Source organism: Anabas testudineus, chromosome 8, assembly GCF_900324465.2.
Source record: "Anabas testudineus chromosome 8, fAnaTes1.2, whole genome shotgun sequence".
Lineage (NCBI taxonomy): Eukaryota > Metazoa > Chordata > Actinopteri > Anabantiformes > Anabantidae > Anabas > Anabas testudineus.
This window is the reverse complement of record NC_046617.1, coordinates 11,758,237-11,780,889: the sequence shown is the minus strand read 5'-3', so window position 1 is coordinate 11,780,889 and position 22,653 is coordinate 11,758,237. Positions and strand designations below refer to the sequence as shown.

Below are 22,653 nucleotides of genomic sequence, written 5' to 3'. Positions count from 1 at the left end.
AAATATTTCCATCACACCTTCACTCCCACCCAGCATGAAAAAATATTCTTGCTAATTTGCTTTTACTAGCTATTCATGCTTTTGTTTGAAAATGCCAAAATGTAACCACATAACCACAGGATGATTGAATGTTTATGCATAACAGAACTCACTGACACATTACTATACTGTGGGTGAGCTGGGTGAAACCCACATGTATGTAATTACAGTGTACATATTTCTCTGTATGCAAGTTAATAATGTCAGCGCGCGCTTGTGTTGGTGTTCTTACTGTGCTCGCTGTGTGTATTCCCCTTTGTGCATTCCAGGCTTTATACTGAGCCAAATATATGGACAAATGTGTTTTAATATTTCTGGTGCAATTAGTTTGTTTTAAACTTATGGTCTTGAAATCATTTTACTTGAATGCATCCCTAGTGACTGGTGGATTTTCCTAGTCATGGTTCAATCATGGGCTTTAGAGAAACTGCCATGTAAAGGACTGGACGGGCATTAACCAGCCAGCACTATTGTTTCAGAGCTGCTCAGGATTCTCAGGGTGTTGCTGTGCCTCAGCTCCGACTGCACAACTCACACGCCCTGAATTGTGCCCCCCGTTTTTTAGAATCAGCATTCATAGCAGTTACCGTTGCTGTACACTTCTTATGGTAGTAATTTGTTATACCAAACAACAAAGCCAAAACTTTCTGCCTTTAAAACTCGTAGAGGACTACATCGTCTACATGGACATGACTGAGTTATTGAGGGGGTGGCAGTGAGATAGGAAGAGAGCTGTTTATCTCTCATTGATCTTTTAGGCTGTGTACGTATGTAAGTGTGGGCTCACGTTCCTATCTTTGTATGTGTTTTCAGGCTGTTCTGCGTCACTGCTGCTCTACTCTGTTTTATGCAGGGGCTCTGTGGATAGGGAGCAGGATGGTAGGCCATCCAAGCATCCCACTGTCTCTTTATATATATAGACATCTGTAAAATGGATATGATAAATCCACTCCCATACAGATTTCCCCCGGGAAAGCGGAGCCAAGTCCATTTACTCCCTCTTGCTCGTGCTTGTTGTGTGATGATGTGGTCTTTACTCATTCAGGATCTTGAGTGATGAAACTATTAACAATGATGCAAACTGGTTAGGCACACCAAAATGTTTAATCAGTAAATCCACTTGGCTTCAATACCCACATCTTAGCTGATGTAACAATTACTATATATTTAAGGTGGAATCTTGAGAGGCTGTTTTGGCTGGAAATTTTGGACTATTGCTGCGTAAGAGAGACAGGGATGGGCAAAAGGGAGGTGGACAGGCACAGAGGAATGGAGGATGGGAAGTTGACATACTGTAGTTGAAGGGATTGAGAGGGGCCCATATTGAGTGACACAGACTACGGTCTGTGTTTTCTCGGTGGACCAGAGAAGATGCAGTGTAAATGAAGCGTGCTGCACCATGACGGCTTCGGCTTTATCTTTGCACTGTGATTGTGCGAGTGTGTGTGTGAAAGGGAAATGACAGAGGTCTCTTTGAGTACTCGAGGCTCTGTTTTCTAAGAGCTGCCAATCTGCGTCTATGACCTGTCTGCTATAACATATGCAACTCAACAGGGATAAATAGAAACACCATGCCTCAATACAGAATTCATACTGTGCTGCACAATGTTCTTATCTTAGGCATATACTGCCTTGAGAGCATGTTGGAACCACAACATAAATAAATGTGCATTATTTGCTGTCTTCTCTTTCATTTGGTCTGATCTATAAATAAATAATAATCCAGTGGCAACTTAATGTCTATTCAAAACAGCCACCTGTTAGTGCTGTGTCTCTAGCCCGCAGCACAATGGCCTCCCCTTGTGTTTGGTGAGCTAAACTGCAGTTCTGATAACTCAAAACAAGAAATTGTAATGCATCTTGACAGACACGGTTAAAATGAACATAAACAACCTCTGACTGCAGAACACAGAGTCAGATTGGGTCAGATGTGAGATAGACAGCTTCGGTGTGTGCCGGTTTTTTGGCACTGGAGTAACTTAATATTGAAAAACAACAATATTAGAGGAAATGTGTTTCTCAAAATGATAACATCTTATAATAACAATAAAAAAAACAAGTAAAGTAAAATTTCTAAATAAATTAGATAATGGGTAACTATATTCTTTTTTGTACAAGAATTACATACAGTAGTCTTTAGTTGCCGCACTCACATCACACACATGTTCCTGGAGATGGTTTTTTTTTAATTACACATCCTGCTTCTACTTCCTGCTTCCGTTATTTTCATGAACCAGTTTAAACAAGCTGTACCTTTCTTCAGGAAAATGAGCTTTCATTTATTTCTAATTGGTATCGTGATTTTGCCACATTGTGTTGCCAAAACAATAGGTAAGAGCTGGAGCACTGTGGAAATGTATTTCCTTCTTGTTCTCCTGTGTTTTGATTTTATTATTTTCTTCCGGTAATACGGGCCCTGTCGGTTTTGACTTTTTTCAGTTGTGTGTTTTGTATTTAGGACGTTTGTAGAGAGCTCTAATGTTGTTAATGACATAATGTCTGACATTGTTGTCTTATTACAGAGTGCACACAGAAAAACGCGTCATGCGATGACATCAAAACTCCCAGGGGGTACAGATTCCCTTACGACTGTGTCGCTGTAATTGAGGTTAATGTTTATTCTAATCAGGTTTGTTGATTTTTTTTCAGATTTTATTACACAATATACTATTATACAAAATAACGATCACAAAGGTTTTATGTGTCCTTAAAGAAGAAAACAGAGAGACTAAGAATGCAAAAGTGAAAGTGAAAGTGAACAACTCACTGATGATGTTATTATTCTTTCAACAGACTTTGATTGCTAATGCTAAGACCGGAAAACAAGATAATCTCCTTTTGAATGTAGTCTTAAGCATGGACAACTGTTCAATTATTACAAGGGAGTGCAGTGACCTGAGAATACAATGCATAGTACCAAATGTAAGTTTTCCTCTGTTTTAATTCCCACCATGAACTGAACCCATATATGTGTTATTGACTTGACGTTGTACAGTACATGTGGAAAAATTACTATGCAGTCTTATCATGTAGACCTTTTTTTTTTTCCAAGGGTAATTATGTGAAAGAGACCTGTGAGGAATTTAAGATTTCTGGTAAGACAATCTAGATGTTTTAACTTTAACTTTACTCCTTACACTCACATCATATCTCAGTCCCCTCTGAATATATATGAACAGCAATGCAACGTCTTCAGTGTACAGATGAATTACAAATGAATTATTTGCATTGTTCCAGTACTTTTAAAGGGGGCATATGGATAATAATACAATTACGACAACAACATCTGATCTCTTTCAAACAGAGAGAATGAATCCCGATGTCCGTGATTTGACCACACCATGGGGCCTCATCAGTGAGTGGATCTATTTTGTGTGACACTAGGGGTCTTATTCTCGATATTTTTCTGACAATATTAGTTTTAAATAACTAAGATGAATTTATGTAAGACAACATGTTAACTTGTAATTTTGTCTGTTCGTCCAGTTGGTGTATTATTCGGTGCGATGCTGGTCATTGGGATTGTGATGTTTTGTGGGTGTTGGAAAAAGAAACAGGAGTGAGTGCTGTTCTGTTTGCAGTAGCAACCACTTATTGTTAATTTAAACATTTTGCACATTGCCCACCGACTGGACATTTTCATTATAGTTGAATGTGAATTTATGTTTGAATGTCACTTTAAGACCAAATCAAGGACGTGAGGCCCAGGACATCACAGCTGGCGATTGTAAAAATCCACACAGTGATTTCAGGTGAGCTGGCACTGAGAAGCTACTTTCAGCACACATCAGTGAAACTACATTTGTCCTCTGAAGTTATTTTAAAAAATGTTTTCTTCTTTCTAATAGCCTTGTTGAAATACCCTCTGTAACTGATCCACATGCAAGTGGTGAAAATGACTTGAGAGGAAACACATTTGGAGCTGCCCATGTTCACAGGTTAGGCGGCTACTATTTTACAATGCTGACCTCTTGTTAGCCTGTTTGTAAAACTGTTATGTTTAGACTTCATGCTGCTTAAAGCTACCTTTGTCTCCACAGTATTGATCCTAAGGCTGATGACAAAACTCAACAAACCCCTGGTCTGGTCTGCAACATAGGCAATGAAAAAATGCAGCCAACTAAAAAGTGAGCTTTGAGAAAATTGATTTTTTTTCCTTGTGCCTTTAGCCAATTTCTCATTGCTGCGCAGTTAGACAATGAGGTTTCTAAGAGGATATTTCATGCCATTCTTAAAAAGAAGTGTAGTGGAGACATTGGGTCACCTTGATGACCGAAGTAGCTTTGTGTGTGTCAGTGTGATTGTTATTAATTCGTCTTAGTACTTCCTAATAATATTAGACTTGACTATTATTTTTGTGGCAGGATCTCGAAGGATGATCCAGGAGGAGTAAATACTGTGAGGTAATGGAATTTAATTAACAATGCAGTTTATGGCTCTTATAAATGTTATATGTGAGGTCAGAATTTGTTCTTTAGCAAATATATACATTAATGTTTTCTATTCGTGTCTCCAAAAGGCTAATCAATTCCTATTAGCAGGTGAAATAGCAGCATGAAATATTTATTATTATTTTTGCAGTAAGTTTAATTACTCTACAGCAAACGACCTACAGGTTCTGTATCGGATGTAATAAAAAAAAAAAAAGTGACAAAAGAATCACAAAGGAAGAGGAGATTCAGCACAGCAGCATGACAACATTATAATGACTGTGAATTCTTCTCCAGGACCTTGAACATGAACAATGGGCATACTCAAGGTGATCGCGGTCCTGAAGGACAGCCGCTGCTGTTGGATCAGCGGTGAGATGCCTCTTGCTTTCTGTCACTCTGCTTTCCAATTTTCCAGTTTCATTATACCTGTTACACTTGGCATATTGCTGATGTTTGGACAGCTGTCAGGAGTAACTTTATGAACTGCTTCGTGCACCCCATCCCGAATCTGACGGGTCAGCCTAAACTTCAGACAATGCCTGACATCTAGAAGTGAGCATAAACCATTCCTGTGCAGAGGTTCATGTATCTCTTCCTCGCCATTTCTGTCTCCAGAACTGCTGTCCAATGCTCTGACATGACAGGTGAAGCCGCAGCTTTGGCGAACAAATCCAGCTTTAACCCAGACCAGATCAGCAGCAGCTCTACTGCTTTAGTAAGTAGATAACTTTCTATATGTGTTTTAGTTCCCTTTTCCGTTAAAATGTTGTTTTTGTGTTGTTTCTCTTTGATTTAGCATGTTCTTTGTTTGCAGGACACTGACGTGGAGTCGACACTCAGGATGAAACACTGTAGTATAAATAAATACTAAAGAATAAGAACAATAACAACAATCATCATGATAGAAGATTATTATTAATTTTATATTATAAATCGTTCTCACTGTTAGGACATGAGGTGCATTTACTGGCTGCTCCTTTGGATCTCGTCTGGCACTGATAATATTATTTTTGTCCCGGTTATTTTTGATCACCATAATTTCTTCAGCATCTTTTTTCGTAAATATCTTTTCAAAGTACATTTTTTTATGATTACAAATGTTATATCTGTTGAAAGAATTATTTCTTTAAGATGATCGGAGTTTTACTTTTTGCCAAATCATTGACATGGAAGACACATGTTTTATGTTTTTGAGAATATTATATGCTTGGCTTGACCAAAGGATGGGTGGACCAAAACATGTCAGAAAATGTACCACATTCACAGCTGTGAGAACATATCTATATATTTATTATATATATAATGTATAAACAACTGACATATATTATATTATATTATATTATATTATATTATATTATATTATATTATATTATATTATATTATATTATATTATATTAGTTTACCTACTGTACTCTCCAAGATGGAGAACTTTTTGAACCAAGCTTTGATTAACTCAGATGTGTGTTTGAGATCATTGTTCAGTGATAATGAGAACATAAAAATCGTGGTAATTCAAAGAATACATGATGTTAGTCGCTTGGTTTAGTTTACCACTTCCTGCTGCACAAAACCAGGACGGACCCACCTCCATGCATGGCTGCTGGGGGGGGGGGTGTTCTTCTTGTCATAGGCCTTGTGTGTGCAGATCCACATGTCCAGACAGTTCCTACTCTCAACTCAACTCAACACTGGGTGGAGTGTGGTGAAGTTTCTGAGCATGAGGTCCCTGCTTGGACTGTTGTTTTTTTTATTTTTCATTTTACATTATGTATATACCGATACTTTTAATGCTGCCTTCATCAAGTCCTCTTGCAAATCTCTGTAATACAAGACTTTTCAACTGTGTCTTTGGGAATTAGAAGTATCTTTATAGCCACTACCTTTTTCTTGTAATGAGATAAGTTAGGCTTATATTAGTATGTGATTTAATTTTAGCAATGCTAGATACAAATGGATAATTATAACTTTTGCGTAATAATTATGACTTTTATGAACCTCCTTAAATATTTCTATTTTATTGAAAGAGTACATTTATATTTCCATTGTCTATTCAATAACACCACTCCACAAATCTAATATATAAAAATGAATTGTTTAACATAAAAACCCTCATAAATTCATTGGAGTCGAATAATTTTAACTGCAGTTGTGTTACATAACAATTTATTTCTTTCCTTTACAGTAATTTTCAAATTTAAATATCCTACTGTTTCTGCTTTTTTTTTATATTATTATTATATGTATTGCTTTTGCTTTGTTATTGATCAGTTAAAATATAGCAACAATGATTAGATTGATTTTGAAATAAATAGTAAACTCCACTCCACTGGTGACTGGTCATTTTTACCCTGCTTTATGAACCACTGAACCACCTAGAAAGTCTACTGACTGCCACAAGGGGGCAGTACATAGTCAAGACAACACAGAAAGTCAAAGTCATAATTCCTCTGATATTTGTTTGAGTAATACAGATGAGGTTAATGCGCATTTATTCCAGATATGTAGGCCTATATCCTCAAAATTCCCAAGCATACAGTATATGTTCTATTTTTACTCACTTACTGTGCGTGAAAGTATATATACATATGCATTTGTTTTAATAAATCAAGGCCCCTTTACAATACTGCTGATAGACTATTGTGTGCTCATATGCAATCAGAGTGTGTGTGTGTATGGTTGATCACAGTCTTTTCTCGTATAGTGCTCTTACAGTTAAAGGGACAGTAATTAAATAACATCCTCTACAAAGTGTTACATGCTGTATATGTACTTGTACCCTGTGGCTAAGTGTGTAGTACTAGTGTAATTACAGTGAGAGTCAAACATACAGGTTCAGGCTGTATTTTAATACACCTCTTTACTCTTGAGACCTGCTGAGAGTTGCTTTGAGTCTTGGTTTGTCAATGTTTGACTCTATTTTAAGCTCTCCTAAATGTGCAATGACCTTGAAAGAAACCCCTTTTTTTACCTCCCAGATGGACTGAATGCCAAGAAGTGAGTGTATCAGGGCTTAGAGGCTGTGTTGCTCACGTTTGGTCTGTCACTCTGTGAAAGTGTTGCTGTAGTGCTGGTAAAACGAGGGTGATTGAATGATCAAGGACTCAGAGCCTCCCCTCTCGGGGAGTTTCAGTGAAGGGGCACGAGCGAGGCATGGTCTGCGCAGATGGGTGGATGGGTACAGGTACAGTGTGTCATGGATGAGACAGGTTCATGGTAGAGACAAAGTGGCAAGAAGGCTGCACTTACAGAAGATTACCAAATGTTTTGATGCACATAATAATTAGAAATTGTTTAATTAGTTACCAATCACACTCCACCGGATTATGAGCCGTCAGTGAAACAAAACTCAGTGGGAGCTGAACACTGATCACAACACAGCAGGGGTAAGAAGGCTTAGGAGAAGCTAGATGAGCTGCAAGAACCCTGACACTTTCCTGTGTTATCCCTAAGTTCCTTCTATCTGATCACACTATTTATGCTTACTCTGGATTGCACTAAAGGTTGGGCCGAACAGACAGCAGCAAGCAAACAGTGCTGCGTTCAGAAATCAGCAAGCTGTACCCACACTGCAGTTAATAAAAGATTACATCAGGGATCACACCACACGGTATGAATAATTACCCTTGACTGACGGTTTGTAAAGCTGAATCCTGCTGAGCACGTATGCCCACAGGTCTACAGGTACATACACATACTGTACACATGAGATGGTTGACAGCATCGCTGTGGCTGGTCTCAGTAATACAGACTCAGGGTTAGTGTAGTGAAACAAAGCCTTGATGTCTCCAGATTAGTATGGGACCAGTCCTCTCATCCTCGCTGGTGTGTATAGCTCTTACTAATCCTTGTCCAAACACTAAGAGTTGTTGGGACTCTGGGTTTTGTGCCCTGAATTGACAGCTTGCTTTTTTTTCTGCATCTCTTTGATCACTTTGTGTAGTACGCTTTGGACACAGACCAGTGTTTGACAGAATCATCATCCCAGCCACCAGGTCAAATCTGCATATGCATACAGTGTGTAGTTCAAAGGGGAGCTGACTCAGGAAGGGTCTGGGTTGCATGGCTCCAGTCCCCCAGCTTCCCATGGTACATAGATGAGCAGCACAAAGCTGTCATAACCTGCAGGACAGCCCATGAATAAAACATAAGCATTGCATTTGAAGTTAAAGACGTCTTTTCATTATTTGTTTAAATCATGAGGTACTGTAAATCTATTGATGCTTATATGAATATGGTGCAGCAACAAAATAAATAAGTCTGTGTTCTGTTCAAGGTTTATCACACTGGCACAGGCACGATCACACCAGCAATTATACTGTACATCAGTGTACAACCACACACAGAGAGACTCACAAACCCACACCTGAGCCTCTGCAATATGTTACCAGAGAAATCCTGAAGCATAAACGGTGCATATTTTCAAGAGTTTTTTTTTTTTTTTTTTATTAATATGTGCTCATACAAGGTCACTCGGACCTGCGAAGATGCAAACACTCACAGAAAATCATCCCCTTTGGCCTAAGCAGCTGTCAAAGCAATGACTGTGAGAAATATATCAAATCAAACAAATGAACATCGTTTCTCACTATAAAGGGAAATTAGCAACAGAATCATAGTGGTATATTAACCTCAGTTTACAAATGTCTCAGCAGTACATGATAAATGATCTATTTCATAGAAAAATCACAGAAAGCTCTGTAAATGGTGCTTAATGTAGAATCCCACATGGCACAATGTCAGTATTAATTTTTCTACCAACGCCTACAGCCGGCTATATAAAACCACCATCACCCAAATATATTCCCATAAATTTAAGCTTTTCAGGGATGTCCAATACTGATCAGCTTCTACTGTACTGAGCTCATTAATACTTCGCTGAGAATATTCCATTTACATCTGCTATAACCAGATACGGGGTTGGGTTTTTTCAGAAAAAGCCCAAGGATGATTAAGGGATGGCGGTCACTACAGCCATCAATAAACACCTCCAGGCACAGTTTATGTTTAGCTTCTGCCCACTCCCAGATACAGTGCACCAAGAGGGGGAAATGGAAGAAATAGAAAAAGCATGCCTGGAGATTACACATTCAGCCTGCTGATGCTCTATGTTGATGGAAATCATCTCAACATAGCAGATCCATGTCTTTCTCCTCTTCATTGTGTAAAACTAACTGTACCTAATGTGACACACACACAGACGTACAATCTGTATATGTCTGTGTATGAAAGCATAGTCTTGTTCTGGTTTTGGATCTTGAGGTCTCTATGTAAAATGAGCCTCATATTTAGACATATTTAACATCTGGAGAGCCCCATCGTACCCAAAAGCCCCTCTGTTGTTGGTCCCACCCTGTGCATCAAAGATGGCCACGGGCCTGAATTGCTGGCACAGCTGCCCATACATATTCAACACAAACAAGAAACAGCACACTTCTCATCACTGGCGTTATGCCATATCCCTACATATGCTTAAAACTACTGTATATTAAGACCAGTAACAGGATAGTACTTTATGATTGTTTATATTTACTTTAATCTTTAAAAATCTTAATCTCTAAAGGAAAATTCTGTCGCATTTGTTAGCACTTTAAAAATCCTGCTTTGATCGGCTGATGCAGCAGTGGATTATATTCACATTTTTAAAGGAACCAAAACAAGACCATCATTGTTCTCACTCAACAGGCAGATATGCTTTGTTCTGTTTAGAAATTGAGATCCAACATGCCTGCTTGATCATTTAAATCATATACTGACAACCTCTGGCCTGCAAACCACCACCAGAAAGCTGTTGGAGACAAACCAGCACACAACCAGCTCTTTATCCCTGAATCCAATCCCTGCACAGCCTCACTGACAAGCCGTCCTCCCTCTTTTACTGCCTATGGCTATGAATTTGTGACGTTTGTGACATCTCTGCTGATGTTGTCCCTGCTTTGTCCCCTCTTGGTCGGTCAGTGCAGACATGCAATAATGACTCTGTGTCTGTTAGCTCATCCTCTTCAAAACTGTGCTCCTGGTGCGATATGGGCTGAACAAATCACTGGAAATAAAAATAAAAAGGTCTGTGTGCAAAAGGGTCGGTGGACTGCAGGCCTGCTGGGACCTTTGCTGTCTAATGATAGACTGAACTATGCTACATCTTACTCTCCACTGACAGTAAGCTGCAGAGGTGAGACAGCAGTGTCAAAGGTGTGTCAAACCTTTTAAACAACTTCCTACCTGACCAGTGAAGCACACATGTCAAGCTTACCACCGGCATGGAATAGAAACTGCGTTAAACATTCGTAGACGGAGACAGAAAAGAGAGCGGCAAGGAGGGTGAATGCAAGTTCACTGCAGTACATTAGCACCCAGGGTGTTATTATTGCAATCAGAGGTTTAGAGGGCTTTGAATGGTGGAGAAACTCCCATTGTTTGAGTCTCCGTCCGACAGCATGGGCCGCAGACCTTCTACTGTATAATCATTAGCATTTACCACAGTACAGCGCTCTTTTGTTTATTGAGATATTAATCTGGGATAAACAAAGCTTTTGACAAAACAAATTAACACTCTGAAAAAAGTGCTGCACTAATGGAGTCCATGGAGATTGATATTAAAATGTGAATGAGATGGAGGGAGAGGGAGGAAAAGAAAAAAGAAGAGGGGAGGTTCTGGAAAAAAGGCAAGCAGGCCCAAGGTGACGCACATTCCTCTCCTCATGGGGAGTGTCTGTCTAAACAGTGTCTCTCCCTGGGGCAGGTCCCAGCTGAGCACTAGAGATCGGCATCAGCACATTATGTCAAATGCAATGACGGAGGGATGAAGTTAATGATGATGGTGATGAGAATGATGAGGATAAAGATGATTATGACCGTCTTGTGTTTCCCATTAACACTTCCGCCCTGGAGTGAATTGTTTTATATGCAGTCCTGCTTGTTAAAATACATTCAGTTGTCCTCAGTTGACCAGCGAGTGCCGCCTCGCTACAGTTCCCCACCACTGAGCCATAGATCAGCACTTCACGTCATCCAGCAATGCAGCAGAGCACAATACACGTGCATACGCGCATATTCATCAGTAAACAGACAGCTCCCAGGGTTAGCTGGAAAGCCAAGTCATGTGCTATGGCTCAAGTGATGATACTGGGGCCTTCTTCTGAGCCTCATTGTGCTCCACAGCCCACACAATGTTACTTACACAAGTAATTTGAATTACAAGAATAAATGGTGGCAAATCCTTGTAATCCCTCACCCTTATCTGTCTTTAACCCTCTCCCCCTCTCTTAGCCTCAGGAGCCACAGCTAAAAGCTTTCCTCTGGGTTCAGTCGGCAGGACAGTCAGACCGAACCAAATGTCACGCTGCAGTCGATGCATCTATTTTCTGCTCACGTTCCGTCCACCCATCGCACTCATTTGGTGCTGGTTTACAAGTGAGATAGCAAATAAAAACAAATAAATAAATAATCCCAAAACGTACATAAAAGCTGATAAACCATAACAAAGTCCAAATAAAGCACAGAAGGAAAACTTTTTCTTAAAGGTCAGACTGATTTTAGCAGGTTGGAAGGGACCTCATGAACAGCTTTCTCTCTCTTGACAGCTAATTTCTCAAATGTATCACTCGCATAAAATGGCATATTGGAAACATGTTCCTCCTGATCAGTCAACCCTGCTTGTCATTTTCATGGTATATGGTTATCTCAAGTCTACCCATTTTCTTGTCTGCTTGGCTCTCTGAGATGAGTCTCCATCCTTGTATGTGTGTGCAAAAAAAAAGCCTTTCAGATGTGTGTGCACATACAAAGGTCTGGTGCACCACACACTGACAGACCCGTACACTGGACACATTCGTACTTGGATACACACAAACTCATTGTCACGTTAGGCTCTGGAAAAATGCTGAAACTATCTTAGAGAAAAGCGTAATGTAATATTCTCTTGTAGCAAAACAAGTGTTCACACATGCTAAAACAAATGTTTTTAAAAGTATGTCATCTGGTTAGAGCCTTCAAAAAATACCAGGATGCTGTACTTCAACCACAATGCTTCATCGTGCCTGTGAGGCACAGTATGACCTGTCCCACACCTAAAACCCCCTGCTGCCTTCAGCAATTCCACCCTGGGAATGTGAAAGGTCAAACTTTAACAACATGTAGTTAGTTACATTACATTTTAAAAAAAAATCCAGGATTTAGTCTGTCCCCTTCTCCATCTGTATGAATAAAAATCTACTACATTAGAATATGTCTTGGTCTCTCTCTGCCTTTCTCTCGCCATCACTAAGGAATTTCAATGACAATGCTGGGGCACAGACGAGCGAGAGAGAGAGAGATCCACCCACGGCGGAGAGAGATAGAGCGTATCATTCAGGTCACAAACTCCAAAACATTTTATTTTTTTCTTTCGGCTGTTGCAGTACAAGAAGTAATTTTTCATAGTATTTGTTACTTTTGTTGCTTTTGATCATCGGGTGTCTTTATTTATTTACATAGCAGGAATAAAGTAGATTCATGTGTGGTTCCTATGTACACGGTTATACCAATTGGTCGACCAGTGCATTTGTGACATTTACAGTCTTGCTTGTCACAACTACACACAGGAAACAAGTCCACTTCAACTGGCTAGGCTCTAACAGCAAAGTACAGACGGAGGGGGGGCAACACCAGTCCATTCACACAGCCCCCGGATGATGAAGTCAACAAATTGAATACTCTCCAAAACAATAGCAAGGCAGTCATTTAACTTTTGAAATGCCTAAAGCAAACAACCAGAGAGAACAGTGGAGAGGATCGACCAGTCTTATGAGTGCAGGTTCTCCTGCTCTGGAGGGGTGGTGCAGCACCTCCTCAGTCTCCATCTCTGCTTCTACTCCACTTCTGTACAGAGTCGTCGATTCATAGCAAGAGAAAATGAAGGCAACTACACTGAATCAACTCCCACTGCCTTGCTTGGAATAAAAGCTCTTGCTCCCTTTTACTTAGATGGAGCACTGTTTTCACTTTTGATGTTCAGTAATGAGCACTTCTGGATGAGTGAGTGTATATGTATGAGTGTGTTTGCCTTGTGAATGTTCTAGTTTCTGTTCTGGCTCAATAAAAGATATATTTTTGGCAACAATGAAGAGCTTTCTGCGAGACATTTTTTAGGTTGTAATAGTATACTATATTCCCTGTCTCCACAGCTAACTGCTCCTATCAAATGATGACTCAAAAAAGACCTATGGATGGTAAGAAACGAAAATGAGATAAAATATAAAATTATATTGCCATCTCTGGAGGCAGGTCAGAAGAAAAAAAATCACATAAAAAACTTTAACAAAGTTTGAAAGTTTTGAAATATCAGTAGGTAAAGGGGGTGGATCGGTACATTCAGAGTGCTGGACTTGGCCTTAGGGTACCAAGGACTGGGGAGGACTGGGTAAGGAGAGAACAAATGAATGCTCTGTGGAAAAACACCCATCACTCATCTCCGTAAGACAGGTGGGGGCCGATGATAAAATGCTGCCTCTGCAGAGTCTTCCCCACAAGGTCATCCTGTTCACTCATCTGTTTGTTAAATAAAAGTCAAGAGAAAAAAAGGCAACCAAACAAGCAAAAAGTGGAGAGACGTGAGAACGAGGCAGCCTAGGAGATGGCTCCGGCCATCACATTAGTCCCCAACTTCCTCCAACGGGCTCAAGTCACAGGCTGGTGACAAGCTGCATCTGTCCGTCTCCCTCAGTGTGGGCAGGCTCCTGAGCCTGGTGTCCCTCCCCACTCGGTCTCCGGGGTGGAGCCTGGTAGAAGGTCTGCATGGGAGCCCCGCGAGAGCCAAGGGCAGGCCTCCCCGAGCTGTAGTACAGCTCCTCAGGTGGTTGGGCCGAGCGGGGCACCACCTCCAGGGGCTCAGGACTGCTGTCCGGGTAGGGTGAGTCTCGCAGGTTGGTGATGCTGGTGTACAGGGAGTCACGGGCAGGGGAGTCTGGTGTTCTGTTACCTCCCTGCCCACCAGCACTCTGGCCACTCTGGCCACTGTGGCCGAGGCTTTCAGTGAGGTCGGCCGTATAGCTCTCTGACTCCTCCGGATCGCTCTGGTACAGAACGGACTGGGCACGCTGCAACAGCAGGGGCTCCTCCAGCGCTTTATAAAGCAGCTCCACGTCTTGTGGGGTGCGCTGCCGGCCCTCTCTCAGAAAGTCTTCATCATCATCCATGCTTATAGATGGCTCCGGCCCGGCCCCCACTGTCCCCCTACCGACGCCGGCGTGAGGACGTCCCCTGGCCAGGCTGCCACATATCCTGTCCCCTGCATCCCCTCCACCTCCTCCACTTCCTCCTCCAACACCTCCTCTGAGGTTGTTGTGCACAAGCTCAGAGATGATCATTTTTTCAAAGGCAGCTGCATCAGAGAGATTTCGTCGGATTCCTTCGCCTCCCAGGGTGTCTGAGCCACGGGGATTTAGGAGTGGTGGTGGACTGTCTCCACTCCCGCCACCTAGAAAGTCACAGCTGCCCCCACCTCCACCCCCTGGGCCACCACGCAGAGAGTAGCTGTTGTTGAAGTTACCATTCAAAGGCAGGGTTTCCATCCCACAGGGGTCTCGGACCTTGGATAAAGTGCTCTCTGGACCCAAACACAAACACAAGATACAGAAAACAGAGGGTTTTCGGCATTATTATATAGGAATAAATATTAGATGGTAAAATGAATGACAGAGTATCTGAGAGTGACGTGAACTGAGGTGAATTACACTTACTTGGGTCACGAAATGTTCCTGGGCATCCCAGAGAAAGTCATATGGAGTGAATAAAATGAAAGACACTAGTCAGTAAGTGTTGTTTAATGATGCAACATTAACTTGATGTATTCGTTTTTAAGATATTTCAAAAGGGAACCATTAGAGGAATAAAAAATATCCAGCTCTTTTCTCTTCCCTCCATCTCTCTTTCACATCCAGCCAACCCAACCTCTACCACACGCACACACATGCACATGCAGTCACATTAACTCTGATTTATGCTGACTTGGTCATATTCCTTTGATACCATATCTCTCTGCCATTTACATCTAAGCCACGGAAAACACTATATTTATTTACTACTGTCAGCGGCACCTGGAAACATTCATAATTCATACAAAACCTGGAAGAGTAGCAGTAATGTTTATTCTGTTCAACACACCAAAGATGTTGTTGTGATATTTTCATCACACAGCAAAGCAAAAGCCACAGCCGCCCAAAGAGTGAGAATCATATTCGTTTTTAAAATTCGATGTGTGGTATGACTTTAATCAGCGTTCTTCTTTGGTGGTGCTCTAGGTAATTAGACATTCTAATGAAGTGCAGTCTCTACTTCCTCTCCCACTCTCTTCTAAAAATGTCTTGGCTGCCAGGCCTGTGGCCATCAGGCTTGACGTATTGTGCGGAGAGGTTTTAAAATATTTAATAGAAACACCGCCTTAAATTTCAATCCTCAGACACTGGGCCTGATACTCTGTGGGTGCACACTCAGTCAGCAAACAGCCACACACAGTCAGAGTTCTCCCTTACCAAATGAATATAGTACTACAGTGGAGCAATTACCAGGACGTGTCTAATTCAGCAGTTCCAGGTATTGGAAGAGTGGAGTGAGAATGCAGCAATGCCATAAAGCAGCTTTCACGCTGTTTAAAGAGCACTGCTTTGAAGCAGGTGCAAGAAAGCACACACATGCACTTAACAGAGAACACTCACACCTGACTGACCCACATCCAGATGGACTGTCCCTGACCACCGAGCTGTCTGATCCCTTTCTGCAGCTATCATGACTTAAGCAGACTATTTTTTCTGCCTTGGTACAGGAAAACTGTCCTCAAGATTTCTGGCAGCCGCAGATGTAGCTAAACTTCTAATCAATTTGTGGCTGTTCTCATGACAATTCAATATCTGACCAGATGGCTGGTTAGGCTGTAGGCACTGTTTGGCTCTGTTATGCTCAGCCTAGTGAATCCGTCTGACAGCTACACAGCCTGAAAAAACAACAGAACAAAAGCAGGTTCACACACATGCACACACACACTCGCAGGCGCACAAGAACTCAAATACAGCAGTGAGTGTGTCTATACCATGTCAAACTACTGACAGAGTAACAGACTGGAGAACAGCAAGGTGAATGCATACTGTATACGCATACGTGCTGACAATACCGTACACATAGACTGGAGCATTTATGAGGAGCTAACCGGTGGAGTTGAAGACACCAGGCGAGGGCGGGGTGAAACTCTCAGCCAGCAGAGTATTGTAAGGAGAGGTACCAGTGCGAGTCTGTAACACCGGGTTTGCCAAAAGGTGGTTGCCCATGGTCGCTGAAAGACACAAACATTTAAAGATTGAACATAATCACAAACAGGTTCTTATCATTGTGTCGACTGTAGGAAAAGCGAGTAGGAGCAGAAACACTGCACACAATGAAATTCACGTTTTGCAACTCCAGTAATAACACCTGGAATCATAAAAATATTTACTGTTTATTCAGATGAGGTTATTTTTGTTATGCTTATGCGTTATGGAGTAATGCATTTCACAGCGTTCACAATGTTTATGCCTACTGATCGTAACCTTTGAGTAAAAATATAACTGCAGAGGAAAGGTACTGTTTGGAGCATTGCCATCCATTTTTTTTTTTTTTACTTTGGCTCTTGACAATGTAGTGAGATGGGGGAGAACAGTAATGCATGCCATTATGTAGTCTAGGGGTGCAGCCATTGAAACACAGTTAATTTCACAGTGAAATGTGAATGCCACTACAAGACAAATATAATTCAAGGAAATGGCACACTGAGAATGTTGTATAATGCCTATGTATGGCTCCAGCCTGAGGCAACTCGAACAGAAATGCCATGAAATTAAAAATAGGACAGCATGACGGAGAGTAGTCCAAGGCAAAGTGCAACCTTCAGGTCTCGCGCCTACCGTTCATCACACAGCAAGGGAGCAGGGAATTCTAAAAAATAAAATATGCACTCACACACAGCTATTTATTTGTCATTTTCCCCTCCTGTTACACTTCCCCTGTCCATTGTTCTGGCATGCCAAATAAATCTCTCTCCCTCTATTCTCTGGCTTGCTCTGTTGTGTCTTGACTCAACCACATTTTCTCAGTTCCTCATGCCAGAATTCTTTTCAAACACCACCAAATTAGTTGGGATTAGCGGTTTATGTATCTCATAGGAATTTCCTGTAGAAAATTAAAGAAACTGGCTTTATGTGGGGAGAAAAAGTAGAGCAAGGGGAATTATGGGGAGGCTATGTGTGTGTGTGTGTGTGTGTGTGTGTGTGTGTGTGTGTGTGCGTGTGTGTGTGTGTGTGTGCACTGCACGCCTTGTCTTCTGGACACGTTAGTATTGTTAGGAAGAGATTGTGGTTCATAAAGAACTGAAGAGGAGAAATCAAAGAGATCCGAGATGCCAGTGATAACGCTGTGTGTTTCCTCCCAATTCGGCCTCTTTAATTACTTCTCCATGATAGTTCCCCCTCTCCCTCCCTTCCGTCTTTCACTTTTTGCCAACTCAGAAACTTTTCTCAGAAGCTCAGAAAATAAAGGCTTCACAGCACAGTCGCTTGTGTTTGACAGTGCAACATGAACTTGATCCATGTCGTTTGTCTCCTGGTGATCGCTCTGTCGTGACGAAAAAGCCCCAGAAACCGACCTGTCGCCTAGCCTTTTACACACGCACACCCCTCATCCATCCAGCTCACTGGCAGCACCCCTCTTCCTCACCCCCTGCCTTGCTCCTGTCACTCTCCTCAATTAGAATAATTACCCCCTGTTCGCTCACACACTAATCAGTTCATTAAAAACAAAATGGATGAAATTAGCATAGAGAGTGATGGCTGATTTAGCAACTGCTTCTGTGTCATCATGAACAAGCCTCCGTCCCAAATCCGGAACCTGAGCCAACCTTGATCATCTCAGTGTCACTAATGGCTGCGGCATTGACGCCACGAGTTGCAGAGGCTAAGACAATCAGTGACTCCACACGTTTTTCACTTGAGAAGTGAATGCATGCGTTACGCAGATAACGTGTGTGTGGATGTGATCGATCCACGTTGCTATAAAAGCCAGAGAGCACAGAGTTCAAACTAAGGCTGGCAATCAGGTTAACTCACAGTACACTATTAAAATATTTTTTTAAGACACGCAGTTCCTCGGTATCATCAGGTTATCTGACAAATCAAGATTTCTATGTAAAATACATTCCTCAATAAGAAGATTATATATATTTTTACAAAGGAAGAAAACCTAAATTAGTACAGCTGTATACTACACATGATGTTAGTATAGGTCAAGTGGTACTTTCATATACTCCTATACTCTGATATATCTCTCATACATTCAACACTATATAATAATACTTTGTCTTGACACTCAGGGGAAGTAGAGCAGGGACAGAGGGAGGCCTCACCACGGTTCAGTGTCGGGGTGCTGTTGATATCTCCCGCCATAAAAGAAGATTCCGTTTGCTTCCGAACCGTGTCGTTCCACATCCTGCGGATCCGACTCTGGAAGAAGGAGCAAAGCACAGTGAGTGGCAGCAAACAGACAACAAGTTAAATATAGAAACGCGGCGGGTAGACTTTGTGACTCTGTGGGGCTGCTGTAATCAAAACGGTGGGGCTCGCTCTAATCCGAAAAGAACAATAGACAAACACGCCAGACAAAGAGATTTAGGCATTGGGTAAAGTGGCACACAGCTACAGTATGTCATGTTATAATGAGGCGTGCTAATAAACTCGAGATGTGTAAGACATGATTGCAGTAGCCGATACAATCATTATTTTGGAAGCATCTTATTATACTGGGAGAGAACTTGTTTATGGATCGTGAGTGCTAACTGTCAGGGTGTGCGTCTATGCCACTGTGCATATGCCAGCATGTACAGTATTTCTGGCTGTCTTGTGTGGAGCCTGTGGTTATATATAGCACATGCACTTCAAAGGATAGCTTTAAAAATGAGTTATCTACCCAGTTAAACACACGGAGGCCAGTACTGGAAACGCAAAACCAACATTTTCACGACAGAGTCGAATAAGCGGGCTGATACTCAACAGAATCAACTCACTGGCATAGGAAACAATGTGACTGTGGCTAAGTATGTTATTTGATGTGTGAGTGCTTTGTAAAGTAATCGGTGAATCACTGGTACTGATCAGCTATCAAACTCCCACAGATGCACTCATACATGTGTATATATATATGTTTTTATATATATATATATATATATATGTTTTTATATATATATATGTATTAGTTCTAAGAAAAACACACTTTTAAAAAACAACAGTGGTCTGACTGATGTGTGAAGATAAACAGGCAGGTGCATCTGCATCATGCTTGCACTGCCTTGTGTGTGCCAACATTTCATCTGTGTGGGTCTGTCCCGCCTGCACCTGTCTGTGGGCTGCTGCGTGGCGAGCTTGGCTGCCACTGTAGTAGCGGTTGTTGGCACGAAGGCCTGAGTTCTTCAGGGAGCCGTGGGAGCTGGCGGTGGAGGTGCGGCTGCAACAGTAGGAGTGACGCAGACACTTACTGTACTCCTTATGGACCTGTTAAAAAAAAAAAAAAAAGAAAGAAGAAAAAGCACTGACAAAGTGGACGGGTTTTAAAACCACTAACAAACAATTAGTTTCAAAAAGCTGACCCTAATGAGGAGCAACACAAACTCTTATCATGTGGCTACAGCAAAATGTACTTAATGCTATGAACATCCACTCACCCACAACAATTTATTTGCTCATTCGTAATTACACCAGCCTTTAAGCTCTAGACTTGCACTAGCTTGTTACCTTTTTCTGTAGGGCGCAGTGGAAGATAAAGATAAACATGCCCTGGAAGGCGTTGAAGGTGGTGAAGAGGTAGGCCATGATTTCCCTGTTCTCATTGATAAAGAGGAGGCCAAAGGCCCATGTCAGCCCCAGCAGGAACAACAGAGCAATGGCCCCTAGAGCCCATGACCTAATGGAAGTGAAGATGAAAATGTCAACAAATAATAGTTTGATCCACAGAGAAACTGAGTCATTGCAGAATAATTCTGAATGAGAGGAGTGAGATGATTCTGAGGAATATGACTGTCTAATAATAACTTGAACTCACTTAATGTTATCCAGGCGGCTGGAGTCAGGTTTGAGTGCCGAGGAGTTGCGAATCATCTTGTGTAAAGTGATCATGAGGAAAATGAGGTTGAGCTAAGAGCAAAAGATAGAAAGAAATCACACAAATGTGTAGTGAACTATACAGTCGGCTCCAAAAATACTGACTTTGCAGTGTTAATACCCCAACAAAGCAAGCGGGGTGAAATACTACTGGTCTGACTGTGTGATTCTGAAATAGAGAGGGGAATAATATTACTGAAAGTAAAGCTAATACCATAATAACAAATGAAACAGGTCCAATGAAGCTCCAGATGAAGTAGTTATCCACTCGCAGCCAGCATCTGGAGTGGCACAGAGAGAGAGAGAGAGAGAAGAGAGAGTTAGACACAACCAAGCTCACGAAGAAACACACATGCACGCATACAGGCAAGCATGCACACACCATTTCCCTGTCTCAGCGGATTATCTTATAAAGGCTAATCATCAGGCTTTGGCTAAGTGTGTTCAGAGAAGCCAGTCCATGGGGAGGTGCAAGAGCCGTTCACACAGCACTGCATATTACATTTCCAGCTGGGGGAATAGCATAATCCTACTTCTCAATCTGCAGGTGCAAAAGGCCTGTATTCACACGTACGCTTTTTTGGTCCCATAGCTCCTGTAGTCTATAGCTGCTGAGATGCCCACCACCAGTGCGGGGAAGCAGTAGCCGCACAGATAGTAGTACTTTTTGCGGGAGTACTCGCTCTCAAAGACCTCCACCAGCATGAGATAGAGTTGCACACCCTCCAGACACATCCAGGAGAAGGCAGCCAAGAAGAAGAAATGGAGAAGGCCAGCAAAGATGGGACAGGCAATCTGAGAGTAGCAGCAAGGGAGAAAAAAGAGAGAAGGGAAGAAGAGGAGGAGTGAAAATATTAAGACTAAGGAGAAGAAACAGTTAAGATCAAGACATTTAACTGAGTGACAAACAAGAGAGGACAGAACAGAGTCACTATCAGTAGTTCTGGACACTCCCAGAGAAAAAAAAAAGAAAAGCTGACCCCTGGATGACTGGCTGTGTGCTTATTATTGACTGGGAAGGCATTAGTCATTGCAGTAAATGTTTTATAGAGTAAAGTAATGACACTGCCACAGTTTCACTTCATTCAATAAAAAAGTTGTTGCTTAGTGTAGTAACTGTGTGCAATTTGCAAAAACAAATAAATACACAAAAACTTAGCTGAACTTGTGAGTCACATTAGGTGTGATTGTTAGATCTGTGAAATAAGCAGTACAAATCCAATATTTCCTTTGCATGAAATAAAACCTGTGACCTGTGAGTGAGAATATCAATCACAGCCTTAGCACGTAGCAGATGCAGCTACGAACTTACATGGTATTCTGTCTTGTCGATGCCGATGAGGAAGAGCAGCTCTGCTATGAAGAGGTTGATGCAGAGGTTCTTGTGGATGGTGTTGCGGTCGGTCTGCAGGCCACGTAGGAAGCAGAAGGTAGAGATGCAGATGGCTAGACACACTAGGGAGATGACAATCCCTACCCAGGTGATCACAAATAGGATCAGTTTGTTCATATGCCCTTGATTCTGAGGTCCAGGCGCGCCGGATAAACAACAGTGGGGGGAGTGAGGGTGGTTGGTTAAGGGGGGAAAAAGAGGGACAGTGATGGAAGACAGGGCAAAATATAGTAGATAGGAGAACAATGGAAGGAAAAGGAAACAAAAGGGGGATAAATAGAGCAGGGGGAGGGGGAGAGAAAGAGCAAAATTGCTTTATTTAATATTTGTAAATATATGCAAGGAGCTAAAATGTAGAGACAAGAGACAAGACGTCCTGAAAAAAAAAAACATGACATTCAAATTCATGTGAATGTCAGTTACAAGTAGCAGGACACGAATTTGTAAGCATGTGCCTCCCTGAATGTCGGAGTGAAAGAAGGAAAAGAGAAAATTCAAAACAAAGAGCTTGTCAGCCTTGAGAGGGTACATTAATGTGCATGTGTGTGCGGGTGTGTGACTGAGAGTGAGCGAACGCTAATACTCACACAAATTAATGTCTGCATAAATTACCCAGCTCCCATTTTAACTCTGTGCTCGC

At 41.7% G+C, this 22,653-nt stretch overlaps 2 protein-coding genes across 2 annotated transcripts in view; one reads left to right on the top strand and one right to left on the bottom strand.

Moving 5' to 3' along the window:
• Window positions 1–2,261: 2,261 nt before the first annotated feature.
• Window positions 2,262–5,817, top strand: LOC113158921. Its single transcript, XM_026355314.1, has 13 exons — window positions 2,262–2,370; window positions 2,562–2,668; window positions 2,833–2,961; window positions 3,092–3,134; window positions 3,344–3,394; window positions 3,526–3,598; window positions 3,723–3,791; window positions 3,888–3,977; window positions 4,080–4,166; window positions 4,404–4,442; window positions 4,767–4,841; window positions 5,088–5,187; window positions 5,287–5,817. Exons 1-13 carry the CDS (start codon window positions 2,268–2,270, stop codon window positions 5,341–5,343), a joined length of 1,023 nt encoding a protein of 340 aa, XP_026211099.1. The 5' UTR covers window positions 2,262–2,267; the 3' UTR covers window positions 5,344–5,817.
• A 7,014-nt stretch (window positions 5,818–12,831) lies between these two features.
• The window catches only part of adgrl1a (adhesion G protein-coupled receptor L1a), an 85,296-nt gene continuing 75,474 nt past the window's right edge, over window positions 12,832–22,653 (bottom strand). The window contains exons 16-25 of the mRNA XM_026352095.1: window positions 21,933–22,142; window positions 21,195–21,415; window positions 20,835–20,901; window positions 20,562–20,653; window positions 20,255–20,423; window positions 19,859–20,014; window positions 18,874–18,970; window positions 16,651–16,773; window positions 15,188–15,205; window positions 12,832–15,054 (exon numbers count right to left, since the gene is read on the bottom strand). Coding sequence (XP_026207880.1) covers window positions 14,132–15,054; window positions 15,188–15,205; window positions 16,651–16,773; window positions 18,874–18,970; window positions 19,859–20,014; window positions 20,255–20,423; window positions 20,562–20,653; window positions 20,835–20,901; window positions 21,195–21,415; window positions 21,933–22,142 — 2,076 coding nt within the window. The 3' untranslated portion in view covers window positions 12,832–14,131. The remainder of the gene's footprint in view (window positions 15,055–15,187; window positions 15,206–16,650; window positions 16,774–18,873; window positions 18,971–19,858; window positions 20,015–20,254; window positions 20,424–20,561; window positions 20,654–20,834; window positions 20,902–21,194; window positions 21,416–21,932; window positions 22,143–22,653) is intronic.

Excerpts from the sequence above, each read along its gene's own strand:
- LOC113158921 (XM_026355314.1), top strand. The coding sequence starts at position 2,268 with ATGAACCAGTTTAAACAAGCTGTACCTTTCTTCAGGAAAATGAGCTTT. Across the intron at positions 2,371-2,561 it reads TTGTGTTGCCAAAACAATAG|AGTGCACACAGAAAAACGCG; the intron begins GTAAGAGCTGGA and ends GTCTTATTACAG. Across the intron at positions 3,978-4,079 it reads GGAGCTGCCCATGTTCACAG|TATTGATCCTAAGGCTGATG; the intron begins GTTAGGCGGCTA and ends TTGTCTCCACAG.